The sequence below is a fragment of the Colobus angolensis genome, unplaced genomic scaffold (assembly GCF_000951035.1).
Source record: "Colobus angolensis palliatus isolate OR3802 unplaced genomic scaffold, Cang.pa_1.0 Scaffold11, whole genome shotgun sequence".
NCBI classification, from domain to species: Eukaryota; Metazoa; Chordata; class Mammalia; order Primates; family Cercopithecidae; genus Colobus; species Colobus angolensis.
The window spans coordinates 890,983-904,810 of NW_012112030.1; the positions used below are offsets into that span (position 1 = coordinate 890,983).

At 48.7% G+C, this 13,828-nt stretch overlaps 1 protein-coding gene across 1 annotated transcript in view; it reads left to right on the forward strand.

Annotated features, from left to right (window-relative positions):
* The window catches only part of NTF3 (neurotrophin 3), a 64,587-nt gene extending 57,285 nt beyond the window's left edge, over positions 1-7,302 (forward strand). The window contains exon 2 of the mRNA XM_011951637.1: positions 6,197-7,302. Within this exon, the coding sequence (XP_011807027.1) occupies positions 6,197-6,991 (795 nt within the window). The 3' untranslated portion in view covers positions 6,992-7,302. The remainder of the gene's footprint in view (positions 1-6,196) is intronic.
* The last annotated feature ends 6,526 nt before the right edge of the window (positions 7,303-13,828 follow it).

Below are 13,828 nucleotides of genomic sequence, written 5' to 3' on the forward strand. Positions count from 1 at the left end.
CCATAAGACAGGGAGTTTCATGGTTGCCACTACCTGAGAGGTGCTGAAGTGAATGAGGTGGAGGACGCAGAGCTAGCAGGGAAGAAGGTGCCGTGGAAACCCACACAGCTTTATTCATGTGAGCTCATTTCTCATTTACTCCTTGTAGCAATTCCAAGTCGCCCCCTCCCTTCATCCCCTTCCAAGCATTTCCCTCCCTTGTTGGTTTTGGATCCACCATGCCCCCGGTGAGTTAACCTACATGTTTTAGTTTGAATCTAATCATGCTATTTCCAGGTTGCCAACCCCCACGGGTGCTTCAGCCTAATTGGTCTGTCCTCACTGGTGTCTGCAGCACCTTCCCTTTGAGCGTCATCTGTGCATTTTAATTAATCTGCCACTTTTTCCTCCCTCCTGCTTCCGGATCATTAATAAAGAGATTAACCAAAACCAGACCAATCCCCAGTGGAGGCTCCACCAGGATCTCTCTCTCCCAGCTCCCAGCTTTGCCATGGGTCAGAACATCTTCATGTGGCCCCAGTGACTAATTCTGAGGCCTCAAGACCTATGTTCAGAACAAAGCCAGTGTGAATTAATTTTGCAATTAAGATTTGGGGAACAAGCATAGCCAGTCTTTTATATATGGCCTTAGTTTAGTATTTCCACCACATTCCTTTCCCTTTTGTCATGCTACTTTAAATATATCACTTTCCCACCTCTCTGCCTTTCCAGTCCCCGAACAAGACATTAGGGTTATCTGGCAGGATGTCTCCTGAGCCCGTAGCGTTAGTCAGAGACCATGTCATAGCCGAAGAAATTCTCCAAAGAGTCAGACCCTCTGGACACAGCTGGCCAGTGTCCTCTTTGACCCCAGCCAGAGAATGAATTTGCCTCCAGAGGATATGGCTATACCAGAAATAAGGAAATCTCTTGAATTTGCATATTAAAAATTTGGCAAATTAAACACAGCTTTCACCTCTACTCTCATGACTGCTCTCTGAGGAAAGCTAAAACAGAGCCTTTCTGCTTTCTTTGTAAGTCGCCCAGATTTCCCGTGCTGGTCTCAGACCCTGGATGTGAGATGGTGCACTCCGTGTTCTGTCCACTACAACACAGGGCCTCTGCAGGCACAGGTGACCTGCAGATGGGCTGCACTGAAGACCATGAGGCCCAGGAGGGGATTGGATTGTGTTTACTTTTGTGGGGGTGCTTTCATAGGAAATACGGGGAGGAAGACATAGGAGTGATGGCCTCAAATCTCTGCAAACTCTGCTTAGAGCTGAGGCTTCTTGGGGAAGGGCACAGCCTGATGACAGCAGCCGTCCTGGCTCCAGGCTTGGAGCTTGGGCTTCCTCTGGAAGTAAACTCTCTAGAATGTTTGAGAGCAGGGATGGACGGAGAGGCAGCAGAGTGTCATCATTAATAACATGAGCTCGGCCGGGCGCGTTGGCTCAAGCCTGTAATCCCAGCACTTTGGGAGGCCGAGACGGGCGAATCACGAGGTCAGGAGATCGAGACCATCCTAGCTAACACGGTGAAACCCCGTCTCTACTAAAAAATACAAAAAAAAAAAAAAACTAGCCGGGCGAGGTGGCGGGCGCCTGTAGTCCCAGCTACTCCGGAGGCTGAGGCAGGAGAATGGCGTAAACCCGGGAGGCGGAGCTTGCAGTGAGCTGAGATCCGGCCACTGGACTGGGCCACTGCACTCCAGTCCGGGCGACAGAGCGAGACTCCATCTCAAAAAAAAAAATAAATAAAATAACATGAGCTCTAGGGCCAGAAGGTGCAAATCCTGGCTCTGCTGCTTGTTAGCTAGTTGGGGAACCCCTCTTTGCCTTGGTTTCCCCATCCAAAATGGGAAAGATGATAGTACCGACTTCAGGATGGTTGTTACCAGGATTTAAGATTTATATAAGCCAGTACCTGGCACTTTGCATTTTTATTCTGGATGATCTCACCCCTAAGCAGTCTAAAAATTTACTCCATACATGTGCAGCAGGAGGGGTCTTTAGGTACATGGTCGGGAGGTGCTCCTGTGTAAGGAAGCTGGTCCTGGAGAGCTGAATGGGAACCTGAAGGCTGCAGCCCCGTCTCTGCATGTGACAGGGAGGGCAGATGCATGTTGCTGGGGGCTCAGATTCTGTGCCATTCTCTTCCCCAGCTTCCTTTTCCATGTCAGCTGCTTCTTGAATACCCCCAAACCCTCTGTGGATGCTGTTAACTGAGCCAAAAAGGAGGAATCAGAAATTGCTCTCTTTTGAGTATTTTGAGGGATGGTGAAACCTTGTAGGAATGTTGCTCCAGGGACTGAGAAAACACCATATGTGGGAAAGCGTTTCTAAGTGAGGAAAATCGCACATGCACGTCGGTCAGGATCTTGGAAAACTCTGAGCAGGGGAAATGGGCACCGGGGAGAGTGTAGAAAGGGGGTTTACTGAGGTCTTTAACAGGTCTTTTTCTAATTATAGCCAAGAAGAGCCTGGGGACCATGGCCGACTTCAGAGCCAGGGCCTGTATTTTCTTTGGGAAAAGAAGGCAGAGTTGATTGGCTTCCAAAACCAGGCTTGGCAAAAGCCCATGCAGGCTCTCCAGCCAGTAAGCGGTGCCTTGGGTAGGTCTATATCGTAGCAGGCGTTCATTCAGTAAATTGACATCGAAACTCCGCAGCCTGTCCAGCCCTGTGCTGGGCGTCAAGGATGTGTGGATGGAAAGGACATGGTCCCTGTCGTCCAAGGGGAGACACACCAACGATAATAGCACAATATGACAATTGCTTAAATGAAGTTCTCTGCAGATGACGGTGACCCCTAGAGAAAGAGCGTAGACATCCCCCTAAATAGAAGAACTCACTGCTGTGCCTTGCCTGGGTGGAGCTAGCACTGCCTTCCTGTTTCCATGGCCCCCTCCAGGGAACTGGCCCACTGGGGGACTCCCACCCCAGACATGGAGTGAAAAATGAAGGTACTGGTGGCCAGAAAGTGACCAGAGATCAGAATGCATCTCTTCTTGCCCCCAGCGTATTCAGAAACGCCACGTCTCCCTTGCCCGTGTTTGCTTTCATCATTTGTCTGTTCTCTGGGCTTCCAGTTCGTAATATTCCTTTCTTCTCCCACAACCAGTGTAAGTGGTCCGAGATCCAAGCACTCGGGCACTGTGGCATCTGGGGGAAAGCCTTGCTGGGACCGTGTTGGTACAGATTGCTGTGAGCCAGATGTAGAGAAGGGAGCTCTGCAGACGCTGGGTCCCTCGCCCGTGTGCATCAAAGGCAGAGGTGCACCATCGAGACCGTGGCCACAGGCCATTCAGGTTCATGTTCTCTAACACATCCAGTGTGCTCACTCTGTCCCTGATACTATGCTGGGTGCTTCCATGTGGATTTCGTTGTTTACCCCTCACAATAACTTTGATGGTGCACAAGCCATGTGATTTTTGTTGAACCGACGAACCAAATGCCCCCATCACTCTCTGCCGTTGTTTAGCATTCCTTAGACAGCTCACTTCGCCACCAGTGTAGGCCTCCGTTCCCTTACCTGTATAAATGAGGGGATTGTCTAGGGTCCTTTTCAGCTGCAAACCTCTGTGTTTTGGGGAGTTCTGTAGCAACATTCTTGGACTTGCTCTGTACGAAAAAAGCTAAAAGTAGATTATTGAAATGGAGTCCACAGGAAGCCTACAGGGCTTTAAGACAGCCTGCTAAAGAGTTTAGAAACACCAACCTGCAGATGACTTACTCCCGCTACTTATTACAAAGTATCATGGCAAGTAAGAAGGCAATGGTCAGCCACTGGGAGAGCAGGCTGGGGTTGCGAGGAGGTGGCAGGTGCTGCTGTTGGGATCTTGGGGGAGCGTTGTAGAAAAGTCAGCTTTGGAACCAGGCACTGAAAAATGGGTGAAATTTCAACAGGAGAGGCAGTGCACGTGGGTCGCGATTCAAGTAGCAGTGAGTAGTGAATGGAGGTGGAGCAAGGGGCCCGTGAGCTCAGCCATCACATGGAAAAGGGAGGTGAGGGCCGGAGTGCAGAGAACCCCTCCCACTGTCCTGTGGGTCTCTCCTCTTCTCTAAACTGCATTTAGGTTTTCCTCATCTATAAGATGAAGGAATAAGATTAGATGTCCTCTTTGTATGGCTTGTCTACTTCTAATAAACCTTGGTTCCCTATTCCAGCCACCACCCATAAAGTCTCTTACTTTTTCCTCCTCAATCCATCAGCATCAGCCAGCATTCTCCCTCTCAGCTCACCCTGGTCATTACCTCACTCATCTGTACCTTGACTCTTATTCTACCCGGGACCTCCCCTCACTAACCATACTTGATTTATTTCCTTAAGAGCAGATGTCCTGTGTATTCTTAGCTTACAGTGGCTGAGCTTTTGGGAGGTTTCATAAATTGTTTCTCAATAGACTGCCAGTCCTAAATGGTTTTGTTGCTGCTGTATTATTCTTTCTGGGGGGAGTAGGGAAGGTAATCCTAGTTGTATGCCATATTCTTTGTATTGTTCAAGTTGCATTTTGTTGGGCCTGTAATATTGAAGAAAATGTCACTCGTATGCAGAATAGGAGGGAGATTCCTTATGCTGTAGAGGAACCGTTTTCCTAGCATAGTACAATTCCTGAGAGTCATTTTCCTCTAAGGGTGAGCAGCAAAGCTAGAATCCCTCTCTTGGCTTTGACCTTGAAGGAGTCAGCTGTTCCCAAGGCTAGTTCCCGTGGAAAGAAGACGGTCGCCTTATCACAGTGACAAGAGGAGACAGTATGAGCAGAGTGCGTCACTGTTGCTGACCTCTAGGGACAAGCGAGCCAGCCGTATTTCAGACAAGCTGGGAAGAGGCTCTCTGTGGGTCCTGGGAGTGAGGGAGCACTGGCGGGCTCAGACACAGGTGTTGGTTAGCAGGCCTGCTTTTCTGTTTCTTGTGTCGGCTTTATTTGTTTCCTCTCTGTTTTCCCCTTGGACTTAGTGAAGTCTTTCCGAAATTACCAAAGGTGAACCGGGGAAAGTTGTCATTTTCCATGTTTAGACAGAACTTTAAATAGGAAATGATGTACGCCCTGGGAACCGGTGAGGTGGTGGCGATGGTAATTAAGGAGTGATTATCTCAAGGAGGTGGAGGATCACTAGCTCAGCTGCCCCTCTCCACCTGGAGCATCTCCTTCCAGTGCCAACCCTCGGAAGATCTGGGCTTTGCTCTAGTGAGGCAGAGACCAGCAATGAAGGTATCTTGAGATCAGCACTGTAATTCCACCAGGACTCCTCAGGAGCCCGGTGTTAAGCTTCTACTATGGCAACAGAATGAGGGCGCCGATGGGTTGAAATGCCGTTTAAACAAGGAAATAGTAGAATTAGAAGGAGCATAACCACTAACAGGAACATTTTGTAGCAGAAATGTTAAAAATCTAAAGGAGGAAAGTGAATCAACAATGACTTTTCTGTTCTGGGCAAGTCCAGCCCGTTTATGTGAGGTGGTTATTCTGCATCTCTGTCTTCTGCAAGTCACGCTGTGGCAGGGCTCTGTTTTGCAGAGAGAGTCCCTGGGGATGGAGCAGATCGGTTGGTGATGCGTGTCTGTCAGAAAGCTCGGCAGAGCACCCTGGAACGCAGGCCCTGTCGCAGAGTGGGTAGTGACCCTACATATTCATTTCCAAGGGCAGAAGAACAGACCGCTCCGGCTGCGACCTGGCCAGGAATGACCCCACAGCTGCCACTGCAGTATGGGGGCCACTGAACCAGTCCTCAGCCTCAGTGTGTTCCAGGGGCTGCAGCTAGGGAGCAGTGGAACTCTTTCTTGAGACAATTACAAGGCCACCGCTGCTGCTGCTGAAGGGAAGTTACTCCATGCTTACAATTCTCAGGTTTGAAGTTTTCACGCTTTGCCAAGCTAGGGTGAATCATGCATCTTTGCAGGCTCAAGGAATGTTTAAAGAGGCGATAGGACATCGTCCACCCACAAGTCGAGGCTGCAGGATAAAGCAGACATCCAATGTAAATACAACCCGTGCAAAAAGCAGAGTCAGCAGACCTGGAGTGCATTCCGCAGCATTTCCTGGGGGTGGGGGAAAGAAATTGCCTCTTCAGAATGTCCAGAGGGGAGTTGCGTTGCTAACCTGGGGGGCGGTGTCCTTTCTCGTGCCCCACAGGGATACTCAGCCTCAGGTAGCTGGTGCCAGAATAACATAGACTCAGCTGCCACGCCTGCTCTTAACACCTGTGTTTCCTTTCCAGATCTTACAGGTGAACAAGGTGATGTCCATCTTGTTTTATGTGATACTTCTCGCTTATCTCCGTGGCATCCAAGGTAACAACATGGATCAAAGGAGTTTGCCAGAAGACTCGCTCAATTCCCTGATTATTAAGCTGATCCAGGCAGATATTTTGAAAAACAAGCTCTCCAAGCAGATGGTGGACGTTAAGGAAAATTACCAGAGCACCCTGCCGAAAGCAGAGGCCCCCCGAGAGCCGGCGCGGGGAGAGCCCGCCAAGTCGGAATTCCAGCCAGTGATTGCAATGGATACCGAACTGCTGCGGCAACAGAGACGCTACAACTCACCGCGGGTCCTGCTGAGCGACAGCACCCCCTTGGAGCCCCCACCCTTGTATCTCATGGAGGATTACGTGGGCAACCCCGTGGTGGCGAACAGAACATCACGGCGGAAACGGTACGCGGAGCATAAGAGTCACCGAGGGGAGTACTCGGTATGTGACAGTGAGAGTCTGTGGGTGACCGACAAGTCCTCGGCCATCGACATTCGGGGACACCAGGTGACGGTGCTGGGGGAGATCAAAACGGGCAACTCTCCCGTCAAACAATATTTTTATGAAACGCGATGTAAGGAAGCCAGGCCAGTCAAAAACGGTTGCAGGGGCATTGATGATAAACACTGGAACTCTCAGTGCAAAACGTCCCAAACCTACGTCCGAGCACTGACTTCAGAAAATAATAAACTCGTGGGCTGGCGGTGGATACGGATAGACACGTCCTGTGTGTGTGCCTTGTCGAGAAAAATCGGAAGAACATGAATTGGCATCTCTCCCCATATATAAATTATTACTTTAAATTATATGATATGCATGTAGCATATAAATGTTTATATTGTTTTTATATATTATAAGTTGACCTTTATTTATTAAACTTCAGCAACCCTACAGTATATAAGCTTTTTTCTCAATAAAATCAGTGTGCTTGCCTTCCCTCAGGCCTCTCCCATCTGTTAAAACTTGTTTTGTGATCTGGCTCTTAGGAGTCACTCTGTAAAATCTGTGTACACCAGTATTTTGCATTCAGTATTGTCAAGGCCATGACTGTCGTTTTAGTAAACTTGTTAAAATCAGATGCTGTCAGAGTTGTGTATAAACACAGTTATGTCCCTCTTCTGGTACATTTAATGTCGGATTAATGAATTAAAAGAACTGTTATGGCCTCCACTGAAAATGATACCGTGTAGCTCTGGCCAGCAAGCTCTCTATCAAATTCTGTGCTATTTGTTTGGAAAATTAGAATTATGATTTGCTCCAATGTTATGGTCCTGGAACAATAACAACGACCCTGGCAATTTTAGTTTTGGAAGTTCCTTTGCAGCACAATTTGTTGTTTTGGGGTTTGGGGTTGTTCAAGGGTTTAATTTTTTTTTTTTTTTGGCTTTGGTTTTTGTTTTGCTTTTTGCAAGTGGTTTCATCTTTAGGCACAAAGAAATCTTTTTAACTATTTGTAACAGAATAGTTGCATGACTACCCAGAAGCAAACTGAAACGGATCGTGAATAATCTACACATAGAGGATAAATTTACTTACGACCGACTTTCAGCCTGTGACCACCCCTCCTTCTCTGGCAGCCCCTTCTAGAGCTGTGAGCAGAGCTGGAAAGTGCTAGAGCTTTGGAGTCGGACCTGGGTTCAAGTTCCAGCCCCTCCCCTGTGAGTGTGTCCAGGTTTTAGAGACTCTCTGAGCCTGTGCTTCCTAGGGTCAGAGTCAGACAAGGGTCCTTGCCTATGTCCGAGGAATCCCGAAGAGTCAGGTTATAACCCCTGAAACTTTCCAGCATGGGGCAGGCGTTGAAGAATGTTAGTCCCTCACCCATTCCCTTCCATCCCCATGAGATGTAAAACGCCCAAATGGAAGGGACCTTCTTGGTGCCTTCTGAGTCCCAACAGGAGTCCATGACAGCCAAGGGGTCACCGTGGGGATGACGTCACCTGACATGCACAGGCAGGACTGAGGGGACACCAGGGATGTCCTTCAAGGAGTTTGTTGATGCCCATTTCCCACTGGGAAGCAACTCGTCCTCTTGGGGCTGGAACATAAGAATGCTCATCTCCCATCTTGGCAGAGGTACAAGGTGTCTGCTAATCCAATACTGCCCTGAAGCCCCGCCCTCTGCCCAACTGGATTGCCCTGCACTCATTAGGGGCCACGTGTGCTCTTACCTCAAGCAGCCTACACACTGACATCTCCTTAGCACACACCTGTATGGAATGTTTCCTTTATGGGACATGAACTTTTGAATTAGACTCAGCAAACAGCAGTGGCCTTAGGAACATCATGACACTGCACTTGATCCTGGATGCCTAAACTATGGGGGAAGGAAATAAGGAATTGACCACGTGCCCATCATGGGCCAGGCATGTTCAAACCCTGCCACCATTAATTGTCACAAATCCTTTGAGGGAGCCAGTATCATCTCCAGTTTACAGGCGAGGACACTGAGGCTGGTGGGTTCAACTTGCCCATGGTCATTTAGTAAGTAAGTGGCAGAGTGAAGATGGTAATCTACGTGGCAATGATGGCACAGTCTTGACTCCTCGTCACTAGTCTCTCCCTCTCCTACACAGCAGCATCACATTTCAGAGTGGGTGTTATAGTCCTAGAGATAGGAAAAACACAGCCCTCTGCATGGGAAACTTTTGTCCTGTTGTTTCACTGAGCCTTCATCAAGAACACAATAAACCAGCTGATAGGACAAGAAGAGTCTTATGACTAGCCCAAGCCTAGTTATCAGGAGCTTGTCATTTCAAAGTGACCATTTCCCTGGGCGTCTAGTAAGCCCTCCACCCCTAAAACAGCAGGCTGAGGGATACTACAGCTGAGGCATGTCTGTAAAGCTTGAGTCTCAATTTTTTAGCCAGCACTGCGGGAGCAAGACAGGAACGTAAAGAAGCAGTTTTATGGCCCTGGTTAACAGTGGATTGTAGAAAGCTGGAGAAACCTGTTGAGGAGTTGCAGCAAATGCTACCTCACCTGCCTATCGTATGGCCTTTCTACCCTCAGGCCTACAGTTGAGGTACCCTTAAGGTCCTCTTCTGGGACTTCTGAATGGTAGAGGGTGGTCTGGTTGATTAGGGAGATAGTCTTCAGTGACAGGACCCCAGAGCCCAGCCTTGCCAGGCACTGACCCTAAAGAGTAGAGCTGAGTCCTGAGCTCTGCCTGGAATGCAAGGAGTTTGCTGGCTTGTCCAGAGCAAGTCTGGAGCAGCATGCTTCTGGGCAGGTGCAGCTCTGAGGAGAAGAAACTTGGGGATGAGACAGAAATATTCCCAAAAGGAACTCTGGGCTGCAGGCCATCTGATGGCTCAGCTTCACCCATTCGGAAGGCCAGGGCAATGCGGCATTACCCAGTTCCATGTCAGTAACTTTATTCAGATGCTGCCAGAGTCAACGTGTTAGCTTTGGGCCCAGGGCAGAACCTTCTCGCGGTGGATAGGAGGCCTATTTGTATCCAATGTACACATTTGCCATTGGGGTTAGTTGAAGATTAAACCCATCTCTGAGATAGGAGAGGCTTGGAAGGCTAGTATCTGGCTCCTGGAAAACTCCACTCTGTCCTTATCTTCCCTTATTGCTTAGTTTCTTACAGGGCCTTCATTAAGCAGAGGTGTACTGCAGTGTGAAGTACTTGAGTGCACAGGAGAAAATGGGTTGTGGGTCCATTTTATTGCCAATAGCTGCATGACCTTGAATAACTCCCTTGTCCTAATGGGGGCTTTTAGCACCATGAGATTCTATTGCAGAGCGGGGCAGAGTCCGGATGAATAATTTTCACTTCCTTAATGAATGCTACGGTGAGAAGCTCTGTTGCCTGTTGACGGTACTCCTTTCTGCCACATGTGAGTCTCTAAAATTCTCTCCCCTCTTACAGACTGTGACCTTGAGCTTATTACCTGATCTCTCTGAGCCTTTGTCTACTTGTCCTAAAGTGGGGATAGTGCCTACTTCATAAGATTGTTGGGCAATCTAAGAAAATCATCCATTTCCTGGCACATAAGAAGCCTCCTTCGGTGTTGATTATCATGATGACGATGAGCTTTTGCAGGGTTTGCAGGACCCCTCATTCTGGAATGTTGGTGGGACTTTCCAAGCTCCGTAGTGGAGGATTAGTCAGAATTGACATGTATTAATCATGGACCTCATGGGAGGTGGACCTTAGGGTGGCATTTGCGCATTTCCTTTCTGCAGGTCTCGTCAACCAAACCACTGGCCCAGTCTTACCGACAAGGGACAAGGCCTTTAATCCTCAGTTGACAAAGCAGGGAAGGTATTTCTAACCCTTCCAAGCAGCGAAACGTAATGTTTTGCGAGAAGTTCCCCCAGCGTGCTTCTCCGATGCGCACATGTGTGAGTGTGAGTGTGCATGTATGTTTTGTTTTCTCCTTGCAAATTATAGCACGGCTTTGCTCTTGTGTTTCTGTCTCTCAGTTTCTGTCTCTCTCTCGTAGTCAACAATGCTTCCTATAGGCTGGTGTTGGTGTTTTAGGGTTTGGTATTTCTGAGGACTTTTCTGTGGCTGTTCCCTTTCCTGTGTTGTGTGTGAGCACATGTGTGTTCATATGTGCTTTATAGTTCATTTCGTCAATGTAAAAATCCTCCACTGAGGCTTGGAGAAGCCATCTGCATTTATTTTATCGCTTTTGAACACGTGTTCAGGAATGAAGGCTGTGTAGTCAGTTTATTGCTACCTGGAGATTTGTCTGGCTTCACCAGGAAGACGCACCTCCTGCCCAGGCTTCAAACTCTGAAGGACCTGGCAAAGCAAATGCCAGGTCCTCGGTGAAGCCTGGCTTTTCCTCGCTAAGCTCCTGCCCTGCTCAGCTGCACCACAGGCTCTGCCTCAGTGAGGGTGCTCTGAAGCCTGGGGAGCGGCCAACTGTCCACACAAACACTCCACTCTCCACAACCCTGGCCCCAGGGCCTCGCACATGCTCTGTTCCACAACTAGGAACAGCCGCAGTCACTGAAGATGGATTCAACTGGAACCTTCTCCAGCCTAACCTTCTTTCTCAAAAACCCCACCCCCAAATCTAAGGAGACCCAAACTCCTCACATGTGCCCTGCTCACGTTACAGTGGGCGAGTGGGCTTCTCAAAAAGCACACCTGTTTCACAGCAAGCTGAGATGCAGACACCTCTGTGCTGACGTAGCCCCCTGGGTTTCTGTTTGGTTCGGGTGGAGACTGGCCCAGCTTGAATGGGCAGAGCCACAGAGCAGGTTAGAAGCACTCCAAGGGACTATGGGCTTGTTTCCTACAATCCTCGGCCTGTGTTTGGTTGCAGGAGTACGGCTGGCCAATGAAACAAGCACAGATGTGCCTGTTGTAGGGGCCAGGGATGGGAGGAGCAAGGAAATGTGGAGAAGGGGAAAACTCCAAGGATGTCAAAAGTCTTTTCTCCTAGGAACCGGCTACCACCAATGAGTTGGGCTGGGTTGAACTGTTGCAGAGTTCAGGGATGACATTGCCAGGTGAATTATAGGAGTCTCTGTGGCAAGAAAATGTGAACGTTTATCGGGAAATTGTGAAACACAGCCTAATGAGTTTGATGATTTTCACGTGAGACATATGAATGGGTGGGCATGCATGTGTGTGTGTGTGTGTGTGTGTGTGCATGGCTGCTTTCATATCCTAACCACGGAGGCACTGCATTTTTTTAAGGAAAGGTAATGCCTGCAAAAGAATGCTCCTGAACACAAGGTTAACCTCTAGGAGATTGCACTGGTGGCCAGCTGGGGAGCATATGGAAAGTGAACATTCTTGGGGCTTGAAAACAGGCTGATGGGGTGGAGGATTTGTAGACAAAAAAGGCATCCAGTAGACTCCAAGCAGCCAAAACAGGAGTTGGGTTTGTGGGCTCTCTGACTTGGTAGAAAAGCATTTGAAGCTGGTCCTGGGATTAGGGGTGGAGATGAGATCAGACCAAGGAATAAATAATAATAAACATTCTTACTGGTGGCTGCTTACTCCAAGTTAGGCACTGTGTACACATCTCCATGGGTACGCAGTGACAAACCTGGTAGATTTACCCTTTTGTGCAGTTGAGGACTTTTGACTGAGGACTTTGGCCTGAAGTTGTACAGCTGGTAAGAGGAAATGCACAGACAGGAACCCAAGAGGTCTACATGGCTTGGAAGCACATGCTCTTAACTGTGTGAGTAAGACAGCAGTGGGGAGGACACTAAGTGCTTCAGAGGGCCTTGACAGCTGAATTGCAATGGGGTGGAGGGAGTGAGGAGGGTGACATGCACTTGGCACACAGGAAGAGAGAACAGGATCAATGCCACAGTGATACCAACAATTGTTCTACCTGAGGGAGATGCCAGACTCGTGGGTAACTGGCTTACTGCAGCAGACATTTTCTTTTTTTTGAGATGAACTCTGGCTCTGTCGCCCAGGCTGGAGTGCAGTGGCGCGATCTTGGCTCACTGCAAGCTCCATCTCCCAGGTTCACGCCATTCTCCTGCCTCATCCTCCTGAGTAGCTGGGACTACAGGCACCCACCACCACACCCGGCTAATTTTTTTTGCATTTTCAGTAGAGATGGGGTTTCACCGTGTTCACCAGGATGATCTCGATCTCCTGACCTTGTGATGCGCCCACCTCGGCCTCCCAAAGTGCTGGGATTACAGGCGTGAGCCAAGGTGCCCGGCCTGCAGCAGACATTTTCAGCAGGTTAGGGAGGAGGAGTGGGTCTCTTATCCCAAACCCTTCATTCCCCACCTAACAACTGAAGAATCACTGTGCTAGGGGGAAGGTGGTTGTGCTTCTGCCTAAAATATAAGGATCAGCGCATCTGGAATATCCCTTTGGGGCTTTTGAAATAGATAGAAGACAGAAATTTCAAATTTGGACAAGATCTTTGATTGACATCCGGTAATCTAACCTTCCTTACAAGGCAGAGATCTCTTTTTATTCATTGACACTTTTTAAAGAAAATTGTCAAGTCCCTACTAGGCCCCAGACTTTCTTCTCAACTCTATGGGCTCTACACTTGAGGAGCCAGCCCTCCTGGAGGAGCAGTGAGTAGAAAAGACGAGACCTTCCTCACCAGGCAGCTGGCTCTAATTTGAAACAGCAATTACCATATAATAGAAAGCCCCTTCCAACATTAAAGCCAAATCTACAGACAAAATAGCTATAACTAGGTTGTCAACCAAAGCTCAACTAACTAAATGCTTGCCTGAGGCAGTCAAGGAAAGCCTCCCTGAGGAGGTGACCTCTCAGCTGGCTATTCATGGATGAGTAGGAATTTGGTAGGGAAAGATGGAGAGAATATTTCTAGACAGGAACAACCTGGGGGAAAAGTGCAGCATGGGGAAAGGGCCTGATGTATGCAGAGAAAAGTGAAAGGTTTGGGGTAATGAGGACTTTAGGACTGTGGAACAGGGGACACTGAGACCAAGTAATTCAAGGCTGAGGGGGACAGCTATGAAGTTGGATTTGATTGTTTGGGAACTCCTGAATTGAGCTTGCATGAGAATCACCTGGAGGGCTTGTTCAAACTGATTGCTGGGCCCCATCACCTGAGTTTCTGATTCATTAGGTCTGGGGTGGGGCCAGAGAATTTGCATTTCTAACAAGTTCCCAGGGATACT